General features: G+C 43.4%; 1 protein-coding gene across 1 annotated transcript in view; it reads left to right on the forward strand.

The window, feature by feature from the left end:
* The first annotated feature begins 865 nt into the window (after positions 1-865).
* The window catches only part of PIP4K2A (phosphatidylinositol-5-phosphate 4-kinase type 2 alpha), a 178,378-nt gene continuing 154,714 nt past the window's right edge, over positions 866-24,529 (forward strand). The window contains exon 1 of the mRNA XM_038529823.1: positions 866-1,107. Coding sequence (XP_038385751.1) covers positions 964-1,107 — 144 coding nt within the window. The 5' untranslated portion in view covers positions 866-963. The remainder of the gene's footprint in view (positions 1,108-24,529) is intronic.

A 24,529-nucleotide genomic window follows, 5' to 3' on the forward strand; every position in this document is an offset into this window, starting at 1 on the left:
AAGCAAAGACAAGCCAGTGTGGCAGGTGGGAGTCTCCCCGCTGCAGGACTCAGGGGGTGCAGGGGACTGAAGTCCAGGGTGCGCCAGGCCCGACAGTTCAAGGCACATTGGGATTATCACTTCATTTCGGCGCCGCCCCGGGGGGTGGGGGGGGTTGGTGGTGGCCAACGATGTGCCCAGGTCCTTGCCCTCGGTGCTAGGGGAGCCCTGGTCTCCACGCAGCATTTCAGGTCTCGCCAGCTCTGCGGACTCCGGGCGCCGGTAAGTGGCCGTTCCATCGCTTCGGGCCGCCGGCCCTGGGGGCTCCTCTTCTGGGGTCTCTCCTCTCCTCTGTCCCTCCCCCCCTTCCTCCCTGGGGAGCAGAAGGGGTTGCCCTGCGGAACCCGCCCCCCGGCCCCTCCCCGCGGCCTCCGCAGCGGGCCGGGAGCTCGCCTGCACGCCGGGGGGCAGCTGGCCGGCCGCGGGGCGGGGGCGGGCGCGGGCGCGGGGGCGGGGGCCGAGCCGGAGCCGGAGCCGGAGCCGGAGCCGGAGCCGGAGCCCGCGCCGCAGCCTGAGCCGGAGCCCCGCGCCCCCGCGCCCCCGCGCCCCCGCTGCAGCCTAACGGTCCCGCGGCCGCGCCCCGCCCGGCGGCGCCGCCGCTGCTGCCCGCCCGCCCCCTGCGTCATGACGCCGGCGCCCAACGCGGAAGCCGTTCGCGGCGCGCCTGGTCCAGCCGCGGGCTGAGCGCGGAGCCGCGGCGGGCGCCGAGTCCGGGCCGGGCGCGAGCCGAGCGCAGCCTCCCTCCTCCGCCGGGCCGAGCGGGCGCAGCGGGCGCAGCGGGCGCAGCGGGCGCAGCGGGCGCAGCGGGCACGGCGCGCCGGGGCCGCCGCCGGGGGGATGCGGCTGCCTCCCCGGGCCGGCGTGTAGAGAGGGCGGGTCCCCGGCCTCGGGAGCGCGGCGGTGGAGGGGACGGAGGCGGCGGCCATGGCGACCCCCGGCAACCTGGGGTCCTCCGTCTTGGCGAGCAAGACCAAGACCAAGAAGAAGCACTTCGTAGCGCAGAAAGTGAAGCTCTTTCGGGCCAGCGATCCCCTGCTCAGCGTCCTGATGTGGGGGGTAAACCACTCGGTAAGGGCTCGGGCTGCGGCGCGCAGTCCCCTTCCTCCTCCTCCTCCTCCTCCTCCTCCTCCTCCTCGCTCCCCTCCTCCTCCTGCTGCAGCTGCTGCGGGCCGGGGAGCCCGAGCGGGGACCCGGCCCTCCGGTGCTCGCCCTCCGGGGTGGTCCGTCCGCCGCGGCGCCCGGGGGCCCCCATCCCGGCGGCGCGCGTCCGCCTCGGCGGGGCCCCCGGGCGCCCCCCGGACCCCCTTTGGACCCAGGGCCGGACGCAGGACCAGGGGTCCCAGCTGCGGTCGAGCCCCGCGGCGGGGACCAGCGTCGTCCCGCGTCCGCCCGTTGGTTCGCCGGCCGGCGGGTCCTCGCAGCCGGGCAGCTGGGAAGTTTGTGCGGGGCGCGGCTGCGCCTGGGCTGTCATCCCCGGCGGGGCTGCTGGGGTCTGGGTGTGGGTGGGCGCCGCCTTAGGGCGGAGGGGCGCGGGGGCGGCCGGGTCCTCCGCGGGCCGGCAGGTGTGCGGGTGCGCGGCCCGGAGCGTCGGGATCCTCCCCGCGGGGGCAGAGGGGCGAGAACACCGGAGATGGGGAGCTGTCGTCAGCGGCCCCAGTGCTTCGGTCCTCTTTTTTCCCCTTTAAAGGCGGTATTATCGGACACAGCGAATCTTTTTGGCAAAGAGAAAGCCCGTGTAAATATGGCCCTGGCGCTCAGCATCCTCGTCTCTGGTCCTTCTCCCGCATCGCCCTGCCGCTGTGCGGGCTGAAGCGCTGCTTGGCGGGGAGGCTTCCGCCCCACGCCGCCTCCCCCACCTTGGGAACCAGGCCGACGGCACCGACTGCGGAAAGGCGGCCGGGGGGGGGGGGGGGGACAGTAGGAGAGGGTCTCGGCGGGCGCGGCGGGGAGCCGTGGGGGGGGGGGGGTAAGAGGCTGGAGGAGAACGCCCCGAAAGGTTAGCTTAACACCCCAGCCAGAGGTGGTGGAGGATGCGCCGCTGCGGGCTCTGCGGACTGCGGTTCGAGGGTCTGAAATAGCCTCCTGCCGAGCTTACTGCGAGGAACTCCTGCAATTTTAATCTCCGTAGGATCAGGAAACATGATAGGAGCTGTCGGCTGAGCCATGAAAGTTTAAATGAGTCTGTGAATTTTGGCCATGACCTTACCCACTGCAGTCAGTCAGCATGCGAGGAAAAGTGGAAGCTTGCTTCCCGTACTTTTGATTTCTGTGGCTGTCTGTGTGCCCTTTTCAGCATAATGGAAATGACACAAAACCATCATGGTTTTTAAAAGAACGTTCTCAAGTTAATGAAGTTGTTTAACATGGCTCGGAAGCATCATGTTTGTGTTTTTCTTTCCCAGGCTGAGCTGGGTTGAAACGGTGAAGCAGAACCAGGATTGACTGTGTTTGCATGAAGCGACTGTGTTTAAGCAAGTTGTTTTAAGAAAATGAGTTGTGTTTAGGAAAATGAATGCCTGATTCATTGAAGTTCGTTTTAACTTCTTGATAACCTCTTTAGCAATTAGGAACGTGAGCTTTTACAACTGCATGTGTTAATGCACCAAAACTCTCCCAAAGTTTTATTGTAGTAAGTAGAATGGAGTTTTTCTTATGTAAAAAAAACCTACAGTTTAGAGTTATGTCTAATTCTATTATGCTTTTTAAATTTGATTATGTTAGTTGCTTTAAAAAATTAATATCGTTAGTTCTGTATTTATTGGTGCTTTTATCTCCTTTGGAGTTCTTGTGTTATGGTCAGGAGAGTTTGTGTATGAGAGTTTAGTGTAGCAAAGTAGTGCCAACAACATGCTGCGGAATAAAAAAGAGTGTACTTTCTGGGAATTCGTCTGAATTCCAGTTTACTTTACAAAATCTTGTAATTTTGCATATTTTGTTGTAACCACTTATGTTGCTACCTTGTATTTATGAATTGCTACATTTGTTTTAGAGTCTCTTGCTAATTGGAAATTTCAAAACTACTTAAGGCATGTTTATACATGATGTTTGATTTATAGATGGTACATCTTATGTTGTTTTCTTTTGCTATCAAAAAAAGTTAGCAATTCTAAGTAGAGTCATACAGAGGAGTCAAGTTTCCATAGAATGTAATGTAACCATGTTATTCTTTCAACAGATATGCAGTAGGCACATGGACAGTACTGTGCAAAAGATGGCTAAAAATGCCCATATCTTTGCCCCAAAATCTTTGTTTTGAGGGATTAATTGACATAAAAATGGTCTGTGTCACAACTTTCTTTTTTAAAATGTCTATTTTCTTTATTTCTGAAAAAAAAAAAGTATATAGAACTATGAAATCTAAGCACCAAGATACCATGTATTTCTGGTTGATTTCATTTTAGGTGACAAAGTCTAATACTAGATAAACATTTTTATATGAATTTGACCAAATAGGACCAAAGTCTACAGTATAATTTGAGAATTAACTACATCAGCATTATTAAGAAGGAGCAAGCATAGTGTTGTATATGGTAGGGATATTTGAGAAAGCATGGAAGAAAAGGAGCAGATCATTTAAATCAGAGTGTTTCTTCTATATTTCTAATGAGACCAGGATTAATTGGAAAAGATTTGTCATGCATATAGCAATTTCATGCTTTTTATAATTCATTTGAATTTGTCTTACAGATATTTAGCAGTAACTGTACGTTTGTAGTACTAAAGAGAAACTTCATATTTATTTTACCATGGAGGTGGCTTATATGGGGATTGGGAACCTACATACCATGGTAAAATGCTCATTGTATATGTGTTCTAACTTTTTCCTCTAATTCTGCTAACGTTGGGCATGATAATTAGTTTTTGCATCGATGTTTGCATCTATGAAAGTAAGGTGATTGGACTGGATGATTTCCAAGGATTTTTCTAACTTCAAGATTCCCCTATTTTTAGTCTACTAGGTTCATAGCATTATGTTAGAATCTGTAGACTGGCAGTAATTAATTGTATATAATAAAAGTCATCACTATTGTAACCTTGAAAATGCAGCAGCATTCAGAGAATTTTCAAGGCTGTGACTGGAGGGAAGGAAATCCGTGGTGATTGTAAGTGAGGTGTAAGCTAAGTTTGTTGGATTGATTGGAGTTGGACTGCATTGCGGTCTATTAAGTCAAAGTCTATTGATTGAAATGTAAAAACTTGCAATTAAGGTGGAAATTTCCAAGTCCATTGTGGTGGTAATTCTCAATGACAAGAATAAGCCTGACTTTGTGTGGTGAATTTGATATGTTTCTGCTTTCTAACTTAAAATACCCATCAGTGAGTGGATCACTGCCAATTTTTATTTTAAGTATTTTAAGCAGGGAATATAATTGAATACATAAAGGAAAAACGACCACTTAAGAAGGCAATTTTGTCTTGTTACATTTGGAATTAAACTAAAAATGATCAGGCAGTTAGCTTCCTAAAATTATATTTTAATAGTGTGGGGAACATGCAGAATGATATGAGCCAAGATTTGCTTTAAAGAGATATTCTTGGGCGCCTGGGTGGCTCAGTGGGTTGGGCGTCTGCCTTGGGCCCAGGTCATGACCCTGGAGTCCTGGGATTGAGTCCAAAGTGAGGCTCCCTTTCAGCAGGGAGTCTGCTTTTCCCTCTGCCCCTCCCCCTGCTCATGCTCATGCGCTCTCCCTCTCTCTCTCTCTCTCTCTCTCACACACACACACACTCCCTCTCAAATAAATAAATAAAATCTTAAAAAAAATAAAAAGAATAGTCTAAAAGATTTTTATGCAGATTGACGTGAGCCTTTTGGAAATTAGTATTTAAAAACCTAATTAGATAGCTAGAGGAATTCATTGTTTACTTTTTAAAGATTTTATTTATTTATTCATGAGAGATACACAGAGAGAGGCAGAGACACAGGCAGAGGGAGAAACAGACTCCACACAGGAAGCCGGATGTGGGATTCGATCCTGGGACTCCGGGATCATGCCCTGAGCCAAAGGCAGATGCTCAACTGCTGAGCCACCCAGGCATCCGTCCCCTCAAACCTGTTTAAAACAAATAAATAGGGATCCCTGGGTGGCGCAGCAGTTTGGCGCCTGCCTTTGGCCCAGGGCGCGATCCTGGAGACCCTGGATCGAATCCCACGTCGGGCTCCCGGTGCATGGAGCCTGCTCCTCCCTCTGCCTGTGTCTCTGCCTCTCTCTCTCTCTCTCTCTGTGTGTGTGACTATCATAAATAAATAAAAATTAAAAAAAAAATTTAAAACAAATAAACAGCATCTATAAGTAGTCAATATTAATGTTAAAATCCTTTTGTTGCAAGCTATAGAAATGTGAATGAGCTTAGCCAAAAACTTTAAATATTAGGGTTTTGGAGGCTTGTCACAGCGCAAGGACCAATTGCTAACCAAACCAAGAGAACAGGAATAGGACTGGGTTTAGCAAAAATTGGAACCAGGTGGTTGGGTGCTCTTGGGACTTTTTTGTCCATCTTGGCTTTATTCCTGCTCAGAGGTGAGCTGACCAGTTTCCTCCACAGGGTAGGGAATTAATGATTCCTGAATTTCACATTTTGTCATTTCTGCCCCCCAAAAGGGACTTTCTGGCTCCTGTTCAGTTCTAAAAACCCCATGGAAAGATTCTGACCAGTCTGGCATCCCCCTGGGCTGAGCAGTTAGGAAAAGGTGGGAGTGCTTGTCTGTTGGAACAGTTCCCTTAAGGGCGGAGAGGGCCCAGAGAGGCTGTATCAGGCAGGTCTCTGTCCTCTTGGTAGAGCCAGGGTGTTTATCTTGGTGTCTGTGTGCCATGTTTTGTGTGTTTGGGCAAATAGTTTTCTGGGTAAAGTATCCGTAGCTTTCGTTATATTCTCAACAAGGCCTGGCACTTGAAGTAAGTAAGTACTATGTTGGGGGAAATAGTGACGTTGTTTAGGTCGGTGGGTTTGTATTTGGGTGTTGAAAAAAAATGAAAGAAGGAAACTAGGTTTAAAAATGAAATGAGTGACTATGAAATATTGACTGAATAGGATATGATGAGGCAATTATTAACTAGACATTAGATGAAACTTATTGAATGGAATCCAAATAACCATTCATTCAAGAACTAGTCTCACACTATTTTTGTTTTTGTTTTTAAGTAGGCTCCAGAGCTGGGGCTTGAACTCATGACCCTGAGATCAAGGCCTGAGCCGAAATCAAGGCTCAAGCTGAAATCAAGAGTTGGATGCTTAACCAACTCTTAGCCACCTAGGCATTGCAGTCTCTATTTTTATCTTTTTCCTTTACTTTAGAGCAAAGAAGAATGCCAAGTAGACACACAATGTTTATTGTTAAGAAAATAGTTTTATGCCCCTTCAAATTTGGGATTATATCCTAAGAAGAGGATACATTTTCTTCTCTATTTCCCCAAAACCTTCGACTGAACTTGAGTGTTTAGAATGATGCCAATGGCAAGACAATGATTTCTCTTTCTAAACCAGAATCATCTGCTCTGCTTTTAGAAATCTTTAGAAATCTTCAGAAAGATTTTCAGCAAGAATTGTAATAAACAAAATCTACCTTAAGTTGAGGAGAAAATGCAGTCAAGCAGAGTAATTAATTTGGCCAGTATACCCTTTGAAATACAAATTTTGGAACTTAAGGGAATTGGTGCAATTTCGCAAAATGGTTTGTGGTCAGACAGCTTAGGTTCAAATCCTTCCTCCATCAATTATGGACTCGTTGAACACATGATTTATCCACTTGAGCCTCAATTTATTCATTCTTAAAATAGAAATGATGATGATTCTGTCACAGGATTATTCTGAGGGTTAAGTAAGATAATGTATTTAAAGTCTAGAACTGTAATTAGCACATAATAGGGAGTTAGTAATTGATACCAAAAAATGATCAAATTCAGATGCAGTTAGGCTGTTGACAGATTTATAAGCACCACAGAAGTGCTTCTCAAAATTTAATGTGTGTATGAATCACCTTAAAAATGCAGATTCTGACTAAACAGGCCTAAGGGGAGTCCCGAGTCTCAGAATTTATTGTGCTCTTAGGTGATGACACTGCTGGTCCTTGAGACAAATGTTGAGTACTAAGGCCAGCAGAAAGAATACTGCTAAAAATAAAGAGAAATATTCAGGATTTGTCCCATGACTGTATGTGATGAATATCCTTGGGAGAATGGTGACTCCATGGTAGAGTTAGAAAAGTTAGGAGAAGGAATTGTGTATTGGAAAAGGTTAAAAAATTTTCTGGCTGGCTCAGTTGGTAGAGGATGCAACTCTTAATCTCAGGGTCATGAGTTCAAGCTGCACATTGGGTGTGGAGCCTACTTAAAAAAAAAAAAAAAATCATTAAAAACAAGTGTTGAGCTGCAGGAGATAGTGAGTGGATATTCTAGTCACATTGCCCATGGCTGGGAAGGGGTAAGGGGTGTGTTGGAAGATGGAATTACATCTCAGGAGCAAGGCTAGGGCTGGGATGGAGAATGGAGAATTGTGGAAGCCAGGGGGATAAAGTAGGTCTCTAAGGGGAGCAATTGGCTTTGAGGGAAGGATGGAGGAAGAAGAAACAGGAAGCAAGACAAAACTCACCAGGAAGTCCAGCAGATTAATGCTTCAGAGATCATGATGTTCAGGGATGTACTTTTTGAGACAGCGGCTGATTGGTATGTGTGCACACAAGCACGTGTGTGTGCAAGCTTACTGATTTAAAGAACAATGAATGTCGGGCTTCCGGTGCATGGAGCCTGCTTCTCCCTCTGCCTATGTCTCTGCCTCTCTCTTTCTCTCTCTGTGACTATCATAAATAAATAAAAATTAAAAAAAAAATAAAGAACAATGAATGAAGGTAGAAGCAGCATCTCTTTTGAGAAGAGAAGGTTAGTAGTAGAATGAAGGTGGATGCCATTTTATTTAGGGATACCCAGATGTTTTCCTCACCGCTATCACTTTACATTCTCACTTGTACTGACCTAACCAGATTTGTTACCTTTCTTGAAATGTTAAAAATACCTCCTGCTTTTATCCACCTTTCGTTTTTGTGCCACATACCCTGATGGCAGTCCAGTGAATGCTGTGGACCTCTTCTTAGAATAATGCTTTTGAATGAATAAATGAAAACACATAAAACTACATCCAAGTTCATGGATCCCCTGAATTCTGTCCATGGACCACTTGGGAGTTGTAGACCCTGATTGAGAACTCTTGAAGGAATAAAGTACAAGTGGTATGGGATGGGAAATGGGGAAAAGCATGCAGCAGCCAGGAAGAACACATAGTAGGAATGTGCATAGATGAAATTAATACCTGTTGAGCACACAGTGCTAGTAGATGGCGAGGGATTCAAACCTGGACTTGCAACCATTGAACTTGGCTGCCTGTTCTTCCCTTAGTCTACTCTTTCCTTTCCTTGGTATTAAAAGCTATACTTTGACAGACTATTAGCTACTAATATGGAGTATTAGCCAGTAATAAGTGTTTAAAGCATTTTTTCTTTTATAGAAAGAAGATCATTGCATATTTTCAAAGCATGTAGGAAGAGGGCACATATATATTTCATATATACATATATATTTATTTTTATTTTATATATTTATATATATATAATTTATTAATGAAAAGTGTTTTAGGGAATTTGAAAACAGTAACTTACCTAAAGATACACCTTTACATTCAGAGGAAGACCTCATAGTTTTTCACCTCTCTGTCATAGTTAAGAGCTCAGACTCTAGTGAGCTGAGGTCACTGGAGCTCGCTGTTTGGTTGGCTATGTGACTTTGACCAAGTCATTTGGGCTCTCTCTCTCTTAGTTCCTTCTTAAGAGATAATAATAGTACCTAGTACAGAGGTTTGTAATATGGATTAAATGGGTTGGTACTGGTAAGATGCCTAAAGAGTTGCTGTCACATGGTAAGTTCTTAATAAATGTTAGCAGTCATTAGTATGTTTTAAAAAATGTTTTAAATGATAAAACATGAACAATTATTAGAGTGCATGTTAAATTAATCATTACATTAACGTTGTTCGTCAATATAAAGTCGCCGCTCACTTGGCATCCTTGTGCATCTTGGAGTTGTAAATTGATCCTTTTCGAATTATCTTTGTGCACTTGCTTTAATTTCTGTATCTATTTTGTTATAATGTCTTTCTTGTATCTTTAATGCTTCCACTAATCAGGTTGTTTGAGGTGTCAGAAATCTCCATCAGATTCATTAGTTGTACATTTTGTCAGCTACTGGTTTCTTGTTTTACTTTTTCTTTCTCTCCCTCTTTTTATTTATTTCTTTCATTTTTAATGTAAGAGACACTGTGCAAGACTCTTGGATGCAAAATGAATACACTGTGGACCCTGCCCTCAAATTGCTCATAACCACAGGGGAGACAGACATAGATGCATAGACATTATGTATAAATAATAGAGTATCAGGAGTGCTGGGGTAGTCAAAGTATAAACCTCATGAAGAAGACATTTGAGTGAAGGGATGAAGGAGATGAAGGGGTTGGGAAATCCGGGGGAAGGATGAAGGAGATGAAGGGGATGAGGATATCTGGGGGAAGGGCATTGTAGGTAGGAGGAATAGCTGATGCAAAGGCCCTGAGCTGGTGGTAGCTTGGCAAGTTTAGGTAACGGCAAGGAAGCCTGTGTGGCTGGAGTAGCGTGAGAAAGGGGAAAAGTGATAGGACAGGGGGCAGATGGATCATGATTACTTGTGCCCAGGACTCTTGGAGGAGTTCAAGAGGAGCTGACTTTGAGAAGGCCTTGAAGATGGGGTACAATCTCCCTTCTGGAGAAGGCAGGAAAAGGTATATGTGTTAAGAGGATCAAGTGGTAAAAGTAAGCAGATGGAGTGGAGCATGGGGAGTGGTCTGGTGTGACTGTGGCCTAGGGGCCTTGCCGCTCATCCAGAGTGTAATTTACAAGATGGTAGTCTCAGCCATCACCCAAGCGCCTGCGAGAAATGCAGAACTGTGGGCCTCTCCGGGGCAGAATGTGCACTGTGACAAGACAGATGGTCTGTGAGTTCCTGCCAGTTTGAGGAGCACTGGCTAAAGTAAATCCTCCGTTTCAAATTCCATGTTTTCTTGGAGGTGCCTCAGGGGCTGGGAAGGGGCTGAGCTGGTGGGAGGGGGCTGAGTAGGTAGGAGGGGGATGAGCAGGTCGGAGGGGCTGAGCAGGTGAGAGGGGGCTGAGCTGGTGGGAGGGGCCTGAGCTGGTGGGAGGGAGCTGAGCAGGTGGAGGGAATTTAGCCTCAATTTCAGCTTCATCCAGAGCAGCTTGTTTTTGTCCTCTTCATCATCTTTTCAACATTTTTGATTGGGGGCACTGGATACATACTGTGTATATACAAGGGCAAATATATACGGTGGCAGGTGGCGGTGAAAATTCTGCAACCAAGAAGATTGAAAACCACAGAGGTTGGTGATGAGGAATGTTTAGGAAATGGTAGAAGACGTGGTTGGAGGTCACATTTGAAGGGCCAAGTAGCTGATGTTTGCCACTGAAATATTTAATAACAGTTCTGGCAAGGACTCCTTTAAAATTTGCCATAGATCATTTTTAAAAAATATTTTATTTGAGAGAGAGCACGTGAGAGAGCACGAGGGGGGTGAGGGGTAGAGGCAAAAGGAGACTCCCCATTGAACAGGGAGCCCCATGTGGGGCTGGATCCCAGGACCCCAGGATTGTGACTTGGGCAGAAGGCAGAGCTTAACTGACTGAGCCACTCAGGTGCCCTACCATAAATAATATTACATACTTTTTGAAACCATTTCTTACCTTTTCTTTCTCCTTAAACCACCCTCTAATGTTTTGTCCCTTTGCTGTCTTCCAGGTAGTAACCTTTAATGCTTTAGAAAACACTGGACTGGGGTGCCTGGGTGGCTCAGTGATTGAGCATCTCTGCCTTTGGCTCAGGTCATGATCCCGGAGTCCTGGGATTGAATACCGCATCAGACTCCCCATGGGGAGCCTGCTTCTCCCTCTGCCTATGTCTCTGCCTCTCTCTCTCTGTGTCTCTCATGAATAAATAAATAAAATCTTAAAAAAAACCAAAAAAACAAAAAAACACTAGACCAGCAGAAGCTACTAACTACCATTTTTCCCACCCCACAGCCTGTTAACTTTTGGATGGCTGAATTCATGAGCCCACAGACGTGCTGGAAGGCTGCACTGTCCAGGTTGGAAGCTACTCGTCACACATAGCTATTGACATTTCATTGAATTAAAATTAAATGTTAAGGTTCAGTTTCTCATATCAAGTGCCCAACAGTCACATGTGGGTAGTAGCTCCTGAGCTGGACAGTGCGGGTGTAGATGGTTGCCATCCCCGTAGCACTTTCTACTGGACAGTGCTCGCTGCGCTGGGACCTCCTGTCTTAAAACCAAAATAAACAGCCTCAGTAACAAAAGTCTCCTTTGACATTGCATCCTCACTTTAGTGTCCACTCTGCTTCTCTCTTCCTTTTTATAGCAGAAGTTGCAAAGCCTAGTCTTCTGCACCTGCCTCCTGTTGTCTGCAACAGCTGGCTCCCTCTCCTGCCACCCTTCCCCGAACCCACTGCAACCTTGCTTTCATCCTTCCCACTTGGGGGATACAGTGGGATATAGCAAGTGCCCACTCATGTTTTCAAATCCAGGGGACCCCTTGTCTTGTCTTTTCTTGTTTTCCTTTTGCCTCACCAGCTGCTACCCCTTAGGTACCTTACAAGGTTCCTCCTCCTTTATCTAGTCTCTAAAAGCTGGAATGCCCCAGGACCCTTTTCAGGTCTTCTTGCATAATGAGGCATATTTTCTCTATGCAATATGTTTTTTAAAGATTTTATTTATTTATTCATGAGAGAGAGAGAGAGGCAGAGACACAGGCAGAGGGAGAAGCAGGCTCCCCATGGGGAGCCCCAATGCGGGATTTGATCCTAGGACTCCGGGATCGCACCCTGAGCTGAAGGCAGATATTCAACTGCTGAGCCACCCAGACGTCCCTTCTCTACACAATCTTATTTAGTCTCCTGGCATTTCATGCTGATGACAGAAATTTTTATCTTCAGCTCTGAGTTCCCTGCTAGGCTCCATACTAAGTTTCCTACCAGGCATCTTCCCTTGCAAACCAAATAGACATCTCAGATGTGATCCCTACAGGGCTTTCCATGTCCTGCTGCCCCGCGACCCCACCTGCTATCACTCCCTAAGGCAGTTTCTTTCCCTGGACCACCATCTCCCCAGCTTCTTACACTGAAACCCCTCGTACCCAGCTTAATTCCTCTCTCATTATCACCAATACCATTCCTAAGTCCTGCATGTTTGTGCTTATTTCTCTCTTTCCCATATAAATTCCCTTTCTTCAGAACACTGCTGTAGTCTGCAGTGTTCACCTCTGCCCTGTTTCAATCCAAATTCTCTACAGTGGTAGCAGAATGATCTTCCTGTCACTTCACTTCTTTGGTGAAAACCTCCCAGAGGCTTCCTGTTGCAATGTGAACCAACCCCAGGCTCTCCTCCGTGGCCTGCAAGGTCTTCCTGGCCTGGCCCCTGCTTCCCTCTTTGCCCTCATCCTTTCCCACTGTCTTCATGACTTCTTTGTTCTCGCCACACCAGGCTTTTTCTGTTCCTTAATGAGCCAAGCTCAGTGCAGCCAGAGCTTCTGCATTTACTTTTCTCTTCGGAATGTTCTCTCTTTAGGTCTTTGGATGGCTGTCATTTTAGTCTCTTGGCTAAAGGATTGTCCTCTTGGATGGCCTCTCCAACTCCCTGGAAAGTAGCCCTCCACTCCTATTACTTTTGTTACCTCTGTGACGCTTCGCACCGTCTGACACCAAGTTGTTTACCTATTTCTTATTTATTTCTCCCACCCAGGTCGTTAAATCTGCAGCAGCTGAGACGTCTCATTCACAGCTGCACCTCCCAACCCCAAACCTAGAACAGTACTTGTATGTAGTAGGCGCCCAATAAATATTATCGAATGACTGAATGAAGCAAGATTGTGTAAACCATAGGCCATTAGTGCTCAGCTGGTCTACTGTGAGCCTTTCCATATTAAATTTTCACCCACATGTAAAATTCATTTTTGCTATGATTGAGCACAGTATTTAGAGCATTTTGCTGAGTGGCTAGGGCAGTACAGTAGAGCATGGGGGAACTTGCTGCACATCGGTGATAAGAGGTGTGGGGTAACCACGAGCTGCTGCCAGAGAAGGAGCTTCGTTTGTTTACGGCACTATGCAAGAACTCTGCTTTGTGCACAGAGCAGAGAAGTTTCAGTGAGTAAACCTCTTCGAAGAAGGTCACAGTGTTGAAGGGGCCATGGAGTGGATCATGTAAAGACTGAATGCATTTCTAAACAATCTGAGAATTATTGTAGAAGAGTGCACTGCAGTGTTATTTCTGGTTTATTCCCAGTAATTTGGTCTTTTAATGATTTTGGGTATTCCTCTGGGAATTCTAGTGTTCAGAAGTTTGCCACAAGTAAGGTTTTTTTTAAAAAAAGATTTTATATATTTATTTGACAGAGGGAGAGAGTGAGCAAGCAAGCAGGGGGAGAAACAGGGAGAGGGAGAAGCAGACTCCCCACTGAGCAGGGAGCCCCACGTGGGGCTCCATCCAGGACTTGAGCTGAAACCAAGAGTCAGATGCTTAACTGACTGAGCCCCCCAAAGCGCCCCCATAAGTTAAATTTGAGATTCCTTAACTGATAATAAAGATGGTGCTAATGCCAACATCCTGGATCTTTGTGGGTATTGTTCTGCTGTGTCATATTTCTGCTGGTTCTTTTTTTTCTTTTTTTAAAGATTTTATTTATTTATTTATGAGAGACACAGAGAGAGGCAGAGAGGCAGAAGCAGGCTCCATGCAGGGAACCCCACGCGGGACCCGATCCTGGGTCTCCAGGATCACACCCTGGGCCAAAGGTGGTGCTAAACCCCTGAGCCACCCAGGCTGCCCTATTTCTGCTGGTTCTTACTCATGGTGCCTCCTTCCCGTATCTGCTTGGTTATTTTTGGCTATGAGCTGCTTATTTCCTTTGGACAGTTACTTGGGGAGGATTCTTTGAGTTTTAGGGTCAAAGTGGGTCCCTCTAGAGAGGGTTGTTTGTCTTTGCCATCTGGCAAAGGGGTGGCTGGGGGTGCTGCAGACCAAGGCCATTTTGAATTAAACTTGTAACTTGGAATTTTTTCAATCTTGCAGTGATATAAATTTGGACTGCAGTCCCCTGGGGTGAGGGGAGTGGAATGGGTTTATTTTTGGCTTGTACTTACCCTGAGGGTGTGACCCTTTTGGATTCTAGCCTTATGGAGAAAGGGTTCCTCTTAGACCTCCCACCTCGGGCCAGCTGTAGGCTCTGACTTCTGTGTGTCTCAGCCTGTGAGACCATCAGAGCCCTGAGGGCCAGAATGGCTTCTGTGACTAAGCTGACTGCTCCACATCCAGCTCTCACTTAGCCTTTGGCAAGCTACCTCTTGCCTCCTCTGTGCTTTGATATCTTTAAGAAGATGTTTACAAAATACTTTATTCCGGATGCTTAGTTATTTCCAGTGGGAGAGTTGATCTACATAACCTAGCTTTACTCTATTAGAGACGGGATGGTAGGCAGTAAGCAAGGGAGTGACAAGTCAGAGCCTGCAGTGGTCCTGGGGGGCCAGATCAGCCAGAGACTTGGTGCCACAGGAGGAAAGACTGTTGAGGAGACATTGCTGTCCTCTGGGAGAGGCAGTGAAGACAAAGGATGTGCCCAAGGGATGTTCTGGAAGTAAAATCACCTGGATTTAGTAACTACTCAAGGGATTGGACAGGGGAGTGCAGGTCCGGGTTTTCTGGCTTGGCTGCATAAACAGTTCTCTTACCATTCCTGCTCTGTGACGTTATTATCTTTTGGGCTATCGGCCAAAAAGAGTTTGTACGTAACTAATAAGTGGAAATGATAGTCCAATCTTGAAGTTTAAACAAATGTTTCAATTTATAGGTCAGTGTAGCATTCGATTGCTCACCCAGCATGGATGTCCTCAATCTGAATAGAACCCTGAGATGTGGTTTAAAGGTCCAGCTTTAACTAATATACTTCATTTTTTAAAAAATTCACATCTAATAAAACTCTATTACCATAACCTATCATTGGTGTCCAGAGTTTTTGTTGTTGTTGTATTTTCTCTAATAGAGGCTTAGAGAAAGACGTATGAAAAAGACAGTTTTTGCTTATAGGGAGTTCACAGTCATACAGGGAAGAGAGGCATGTAATTATATAAACAAGGTGGTAAATTAGTGAATTAACAGAAGTGCTCCATTCAAGGTTTACTTGATGTTAGATGACAGTCATGAAAGTCTGATCAGCTAAAGGAAAACAGGGAGGGTTATTGGGTCACGCATGGAGCGGAAGGTTAGGATCCTCACCTGAGCCTCATGGAGGCTAGAATCTGAAGTGTCTCCTTCCTCACGTCTTTCTGATCTTTGCATCTGTTTTTCAAGAACCTTTTTCTCTGGGAATATTGTCTTTTCTTACACAAAGTAGCTACTTTGTGCAAATAGACCCCACACAGCTTCTAAGCTTGTTTGCTCCCAGATCCAGGTCCATTATGATAGCAGTTAGCCACTTTGCATCCTAATTTCAGATTTCTTAAGAGTGATGGAGAGGAGGAGAGACAAAAGAGAGAGTTGGTGGCCATGAGATCCAGCCAGCTGTTGCCACAGGAGCAGGGCCTCCTGCATTGTGGGCTTGGTGGCACTTGAGTGGAGGCTGGGTGACAGTTTTCAACCCTGGGAATCCTCTTGAGTAGCATCCCTCCTCCCAAGTTTTATGCATAGACATATCCCTCCTCCCAAGTTTTATGCATAGACATATCCCTCCTCCCAAGTTTTATGCACTACCGGGGTGTGGGGGGGCAGGTAGTGTTATTTGGGTTGGACCTTAAAAAATGAATTGTAATTAATTCAGTGAAGAGACCAGAGAAAACAGGTGACAGGCAGGGTTAACATATATAAAAGCAGAATAGGGCCTGTGTCATTTTCAGGCAACTGCTGAACCTCTTTTTCAGATGTTATTAATCTTCCCACCTTCAATTTTTATGGTTTTATTTGCTTTCCATTCTCTTGCATATAATTCTGTTGACATTATTTCTGTTTGCATTAGTTTCTTTAGGCTTGGTTATTTAGGATTAGAACCATATTTGCAAGTGGCCTGACACCCTAACATTTAGAGCTTAGTGTTATTTGTAGTTGTAATAAACCTGCTTTTTTTGTTTCCTCAACCTGTACTTTGAAGCAGCTATTCTGTATCACAACCCGAGAATGACCTCTGTGGCATGAGTGCCTGGGTGCCAGGGGCAGGTGTGGGCTGAAATCAGCACTGCCACCTGCACACCATGGCCAGGGGCTGCGTTTTTAGCCAAAGACAGGCACCCTTTTTGTGATTTGCCTGAGCAGGAGGAAGCTCATTTTCTGATGTGCACAGAGGTACCCTGTGTGCTAGCAGCTGCCCTGTTTTACCCTGCTTTTCTTGGGTCACTCATCCCAAATTTCTCATGTCAAATTCCTACAGGTTGGTACCCCTGAGGAAACTTTCAGGTGGTGTTTAGGCTGGCAACAGAAAAGAAAATGGGATTTATTAAGTTCCTTTACAGATCTGAGTCTGCTTTAGAAAATGTATCATCATGCTGTCTTTTCTGCTACATGCATTTTTCTGCAATGGGAAGTAGTTTACACAAGATAAACAAATAGGGAATAGTTGCATATGACGTGGACATTAGTACATAGACAATTTTCCTTGACTGTCACTGCATCCCAGGAACAGCAGCTGGAAGCAAAGTATGCTAACAAATAGCCGGAGGCAACCGTCCAGGTAGGGCCGCAGGACTGTGCACTTTGCTCATCATCTTTATTCTCCCTCTGGACTCAGGGGGCCAGGTACTCAGTCTTAGAAGTCATAATTATGTGGTTCTCTCCACCCTTTGTGCATTTTGTGCTAATCTTTATAACTTGGAAGCCCAGTCGTTCCTTACATTCTTTCCATCGGGTGATCTTCACAATTGTATTTTTAAAGATAAACTCCATCCTGTACTTAATGGGAATTAAGCAATTTTGAAGTCTCATACGTATATTTTTAGCATTTTTCAAATTTGTTTTTTTAAAAGATTTATTTATTTGAGGGAGAGAGCATGGGGCGGTGGGTGGGGAGCACGGGAAGAGGGGGAGGGAGAAGCAGGCTTCCCATCCTAGGCGGGACCCTGGGATCATGACCTGAGCTGAAGGCAGACACTTAACTGACTGAGCCACCCAGGTGCCCCAGCGTTTTATTTTTTTAAGCATTCTGTAGGTTTTGAGTGGTCTGCTCCAATGTGTTCTTAGTGTGTATACAGAACTTAGTTTTTCAGGAATACCTATCACAGTATAATAGAAACATTTATATTTACCATTTGTTTCACTTAGCTGCACCCCTCCCCCCCCCAACTGGAATTCCCCTGCTTCCAAACACAGAATCATTGTCACTGTGTTGGTTTGCTTCCAGGGATGACCAGGCGGAAATGTGATGGAAGCCTTGCTGATTGAGTTGTCTGCGGTCTCAAATAAAAGTTCGAAGACAGACACATCTAAGCCAGCCAAAACTAAATTTCTTCGTGGTCCTTGTAGATTTCCTTAGCAATCCTCCCCCTGCCTGGCCACACTGCTGTCTCCCACCATGTCCTGTGTACGTGTGTCTTTCATAAGTCTGCCCTGACTCCTTGAGTTCCCATGCTCCAGGATTGCCTGTCTCCATTGCTACTAATTGACTCTACCTTTTTGAAAACTTGCTCTGTCTTCTGTGCTCACAAACCTGAGAAGACACTGTTTACAATGGACCCCTCCCTCACAGAACCTAGACACCAGGCTTTTACTATAACATGAGGACTTGGAATACGTTTCCCCATAGAAACAAACAGCCAACTTAAAAATGAATGTTTGGAGCACAATCCATTCATAAATTACATTCTGGCTGCACACAGATGAAAAGTTCAAATGCTTTGGCATAGAAAGAACCGTTCAGAAACAATTACGATAAATCCATAAGGCGCTTACTCTTTTTTGGCACATTGAACCAAAGTAGGAGGACAGGAACAAATTTAAAGTTAAATGAAAAAACAAAACAAAACAAAACCCACATTAGAAAAAGCTAGTGTATCCCTTTGTCTCCCTCACTGTCCTCTTGCAGGTTCCACATCAAATAATTTACAAATTTAAAACATGCTAAAGAAGAGTTGATCCAGGAACAGCCAATGGTGAACATTTTTATTTTGTGTTATCTGAAATGTCTTTTTCGTGTTTATTTAGGTGAACTAGAGACATTCATGATGTCAGTGGAATTTAAGTTCTCATAACTACAGAGGAAGATCTATCTTTCTCCCCCATACTTACTTTATATAATAATATATATATAGCATGGACCCTGTATGAAAAACTCGAAAAATAGAGATAAATACAGTCAAGAGTTACTACAGTCATTCTCTCCAGAGGCAATCATTGTCCTGTTTTGATGTATCTTTTTCAATCCTTTGGTTTAATCTCACTGAGATTATACTGTCTATATATAATTGCCTCATACCATTATGTATTCCTCACAGTGATAGTTTTTAATGACTGCCTAGTAGTCTAATGAAGTTTTAATAGTCTATACATTGGTTCCATTTTTTTTGCTACCATAAATAATGCTGCAGTTAACATCTCCCCATATAAAACTGTTTTCTTTTTCGGTTGGTTTCCTTAGAACAGATATATTGCCCCTTATGAGGAATTACCTGGTCAGAGGGGATGAATTGTTAAGGCTCTTGGCATACATGTTGCCAAATTGCTTTCAAAAAGGGCCACACCAGTTTATAATCCCAGCAATGTGGGTGAGAGCTTCCTTATCACATGCCCTGTTGGAGTATTCCCAAACTGTACAGCAAGGATTGGAATAAAAAGATATGCGTTCTCTCTATATTTTTTAAAGGATGCTTTTACCCCATTTAAAGCTCTGTTTAGAGGCATTTTAGGCAGTTGAACATATGTGCAGTGTGGGGGCGTCAAGTCTGGGGGATGGAGGACCAGCCGACACGCGTGCTGGCTGTCCTCTATGGAGAGCTGTTTTCACTGACTCATTCATCACAATTTCGTTCTTCATTCAGGCTTAGAATCCTCAGGTTCTCTGAAACAGAAGACTTGATCATTCTTCCTTTTAAAAACAAAAGCCACAAGACCAACTATGTGCTTTCCTACAAGTCCAGGGTCTGGAAAGCAGGGGTCAAGATAAAAGTAGGACGGGTGGTTGTCAGTTGGAAACTGGTGATTTTTTTAGGCAGAGTACTTGGATCCTGGAAGCTGTTTACATTTGATTCACTTCAACTGGCCAGATTCTATATAGATTTTTTTATTCCCAACCCTATATATAGCATTTACTGGCAGGTAGAAGTCTTCAAATAGGTTACTAGGAATCTGTAGTTGATTACCTAGTCTTACTACTTCACATGAGACTAGACCAGTGGATGATTTGGATAACTCTGTTCAGAAGATGTAATGCAATACACCCACTGGAGTCCATAATTAGAATATATGTGTTTGCTTTATAAAGACTGAGTGTTCTCACCCCACGGTAGTCCTGTCCTTGGCTAGGAGCTCCATTCTGTGTGCTCTCCCCTCTGCTCAGCATTATGATGTAAATATGTCAATCACCTGTACTGACTTCACAAACATGTTGTAGCCCAGCAAGGCCAGGTACAGGGAGGTTGAAGCTTCGCCAGGTAGCTATGAGTGCCTGGCTCCTTTCTTAGATAACTCATATTCCAAAAGGAGAAAGCAATGTAATTTTTCCTTTGAACAGAAGTGAACAAATATGATGTGTATTTTTATAAAGGAATAAAATTCACCGGGGCACCTGGCTGGCTCAGTTGGAAGAATGTGCAGCTCTTGATCTCAGGGTCCTGAGTTTAAGCCCCACACTGGGGGTAGAGATTACTTAAAAAATAATAATAATAAAATTACCTATTTTAACTCCTTTACATAATCTAAAATGTAACTTTTTTTTTTTTTTTTGCTAGAGAGAAAGAATTCTTGAGAACATTGAAGAAAATTAAAGGGACAAATGCAGAGTTCTTAGAAAGAAAGGAAAGGTCATGCTTATAAACCACAGCCATCCAGATAAACTGTTATTTCCACTTATGTGGATGTGTTTTATTGTGACAGTGTAACTACAGTTGCCAGTTTTCACAAGGCCTAAATTACTATTTCAGATGGATGTTGGCTTTAAAATTAGCCCTTGGATAATACATTTCTTTTAAAATTGAACCTTAATTGATTTTTATTTTTTAAAGCTTGATTTAAGTAGACAATTAAGGGCCTTTTATAAAAAGATGGTAATATATATTTAACTTGGATGATTACTTAATAGAGAATTATTCCTATCCTATTATTATTTTAAAATATTAAACTGACAGGAAAGCAGACAATATTGGATCTTGCTAAAGAAGTCTCTTTAATTCATGTTTAAAAGTCACAGACCATTCTGAATAGGCTTTTGGATAGGTGTTGAGTGAGAACATAGCCAGTATGACTTCTCAATATCAATAAGCTAGATGTACTTTTTCACTAATTTCAAAATAAGAACTTCCTAGAATTATGAATATAAATCTTTTATGCTCTTTTTTTTTAAAAAAGTACTTTGTTATCTTATGTGAGAAATTTCTGCAAGAGTTCAAAAAACTTAAGTGCAGAAGAATATTTGGAATGGAATTATTTGGCTCCACTTAACCAGAGTGGCCAAATACTATTTCAGAACAAACGTATTCCCATTTCTGAACCTCCAAAAAAAAGAGACCACTTAAGAATTCATTTCAGGGGGCACCCATGTGGCTCAGTGGTTGAGCATCTACCTTCTGCTCAGGTTGTGATCCCGGGGTCCTAGGATCGAGCCTTGCATCAGGCTCCCCAGTGGGAGCCTGCTTCTCCCTCTGTCTGTGTCTCTGCCTCTCTCTGTGTCTCTCATGAATAAATAAATAAAATCTTTAAAGAAAAAGAATTCATTTCAGTTTGGTTATTTATAAGAAGAAAAGACTCTTCTGATGGCATGTGGAATAGTCCTAAGTAAGAGTTGAGCTAGAGACATTTATTTACAACTATTGGAGACACCAACTGGGGAGAGGCCCTCTTATCTTGTTTCCTTAAAAAGCAAAACCAAAGCATAGATATTTTCTTATAATAAACAAATTAGAAATAATATAAACATCTATTAGTGTGATGTTTGAGTTAAATGAAATATGATGCATCTGGATATTGAAATACATTGTAGCTATCAAACAAGTGTATGGAATTCAGTGTAACTGCTGTGGACAACTGTGATAGGTTGAATGAGGACAGTGTTTTAAAATATTACGTGTTTTAATGTAATTAGAAGGGGCTGGGGAGGAGGGAATGATAGGTAATTTTTAAAAATTTCTATGTACATCTTTTTATGTTTGATTTTTTAAAAAATATTGAACATGCAGTATTTTTACAGTAGGTGTGGTGGGGGAAGAAATCTTTTACATATTGAATTTGGATAGGCAGAAATAACTTGCACATTTTTGTAACATAGATGTATTTGCTTGATAGAAAGGATTTTTTTTCTTTGTTTAGCTGTTCCAGGAAGTTCTTTGATTATCAAGCATTGTGTGTATTGGCAGAAACTAATAAGTGACAAATGATTCTGAAAGTTGTTACTTTTGGTGAGCTTGAGAAAAACGGAGATAAACTGGAGTAATTACCACTAACTTGTTTATAAGTATCCAGGTTTTATTGTGCATCCCATTAGTGAAAAAAATTGAGCATATTTCCTCAATATATAAACCCTTAACACATTTCATGTTGTACTACTACATTATTTTGTTTGTTCTAGAATACAAAGGGTTTGTGTGTGTGTGTTTTATTTTATTTATTTATTTTTAAGAGAGATTGAGAGTGCGGTGGGGAGGAGCAGAGGGAGAGGGAGAGACAGAATCTTAAGTAGTCCCCATGTCCAGCATGGAGCCCCACAGGAGGCTCGAGCCCACCGCCCTGAGATCAGGATCTGAGCCGAAATCAAGAGTTGAACCTTTAACTGACTGAACCACCCAGGCAACCCTAGAGTACAAAGAAGTTTTAAAGCTACCTTAAAGATAAAGTAAATATTAACAGGTAAAATCCTGCTGTTGTTAAGAATGTTATTTATATAGTATGTGTTATGTGTTTTTTTTTTTTAAAAGATTTTATTTATTTATTCATGAGAGACACAGAGAGAGAGAGAGGGAGGTAGAGACACCGGCAAAGGGAGAAGCAGGCTCCATGCAGGGAGCCCGACATGGGACTCAATCCACGGTCTCCAGGATCAGGCTCTGGGCCGAAGGTAGCGCTAAACCTCTGAGCCACCCAGGATGCCCTGTCTTATGTTTTTAAATGAAGGCTGTGCTGATTAATTTTTGCCATTGTTTTAAAAAATCTTTGTGAGCACTTTGTGATTTGCAAGTCTGGTTCTATGTTTAACTGATTTCGTTATTTGGTTTGAAAACTTTTAATAGCTAAAAAAAAGAAAAAAAAAGTTTCCTCATGAGATAATATCCAAATGGATGAAGGGCATTTTTGACTAAATTTATTAACTCGTGAATCTCATTTTCAAGCTATCTACCAGTTATACAGAACTTTTGGTTAAAATTTGATAAATTTCCTTTTTTCCCTAATATCATTAAGTTTGCAAAAAATGTATTTCAGTTTATATTAGTGAGGGTGGCAGGGGATTGAAATAAACTTTTTACATTCATTGCAAAATTTAAAATAGAAAACTATTTCTCAGTTCTCTGTAAATGCAGAAGCACCCCTCTGTTTAAACTTCTGTCTCCATAATATGAATTTCTTCCAAAAAACAGTAATTTTCTTGAATGTTTTGGAACCTCATCTTTATCTTAAAGGGACTAGGTAAAGTTCATTAAAAAAAATATCTGCCAGGTAGCATATTACTGGCAGCAACTTGTGATCATGGAATGGGTCAGTAAATTTAGAACAGATTGTATTTACATAAAAACAAGAATGTGTTAATCATCCTTAAGATAATTCTTTTATGTATTTTGCCATGAGATAACTAGAATACCTCTGTATGGTGCAAAGTATTTTTGTGGTCACTCCCGCTTCATTAGTTAAAGCTTTTGTTTTTTATGCCACATATATGCCATCCATACTATCATGGAATAGATGACAGGAGGATCATCTGACATGTGAATCCAAATGAGGGTGCTGGTCTTGATATAAGCAGCATTTCTTTCCTTTGAAGATAAAAATAACTATAAATAGACATTCTGAGAGTTTCTTCCTAAACCAGCAGATTGCCTTGCTTACTCTTCCCCTCTCCCCATAGGAGATTCTACATCTATGTGATGGTGTGACTCCAGATTTGCACCTTTCATCAGGTTCTCCTCATTTCTTAGGTTCCATCTCAAAAAATCATAGAATCTGGGTAGAACCACATGCTCCTTGTGACCCCCCCCCCACTTCTTTCATTCTATTCATGAGAAAATGGGCATAGAGAAAGGGATCGTCTTCAGTTAGGAGTAGAATCATGTTTCCGTACCCAGCATCAGGCTCATCTGTTCAGTTCACTTCATCTCTGGATAGTGTGTGGATGACCCGCAACTACCCACAAACTAGTGGAGATCTGTTGATAACTGACTTCCTAAACACTAATTTCCTTCTCAAATCTCTCTCCTTTTCTTTTGCTTCCCAAGCATATGGCCTCGGAATCATCTTTCTTTTTTCTTTTTCCTTCCTTTTTATCATAGACACATGCTTCATCTAGATAATACTGAAACGTGAAGAATACTCATAAGTAGAGCCTCATTTCCTGAGAAGTAGCCTTCTAAGTGAATCAAGATGCAATACAGAAGGTCTCTCTTTTTAGTGATGAAGATGAAATCCTTACAGCCTATCTACTCTCCAAAAGTCTTGGAGACTTAACCATGAAAGCATCCATAAAATAAAAAACAAACAAGGTGAAAAATCAAATTGTAAGGAAGACGACGGAAATATGTATTTACCATAACATCATACACAGTCCTGGTTAAGGACATTGATATTTGCACTTGAATTTTTTAGTAGCCATGACAAAGCTGTGATGGAACTATCCTTGTCTCGTGGGAAGACAAACACTGGTTTCATTTTCACTCCGTGGTTCTGAGGGAAATTTGTTGTAGAGGGCAATAAACAACAAAATGAATGGCCCCAATAGAGTAAAAGAGGATTAAAATTGTTGGATATGCATAACTATTATTGAATTCCATGAAAGCCATGGGCAAAAATGCAACCTAAGATTGGGAACTCAGAATGATATAGCCCAGGTGTATGGCCATCTCCTAATCTGGCTTTGTGCTGAGATAAATCTTGAATAAGTGATTACTTCAAAAATGATTTTTCCTGTCTGGCTTGGTGATGAATTGAGGTGATTATTGATTGCCTAAAGGATGTGTTTTTTGCATTGTTGACTGACCGAAGATTCACATGCTTGTA

Source organism: Canis lupus, chromosome 2 (assembly GCF_011100685.1).
Source record: "Canis lupus familiaris isolate Mischka breed German Shepherd chromosome 2, alternate assembly UU_Cfam_GSD_1.0, whole genome shotgun sequence".
Lineage (NCBI taxonomy): Eukaryota > Metazoa > Chordata > Mammalia > Carnivora > Canidae > Canis > Canis lupus.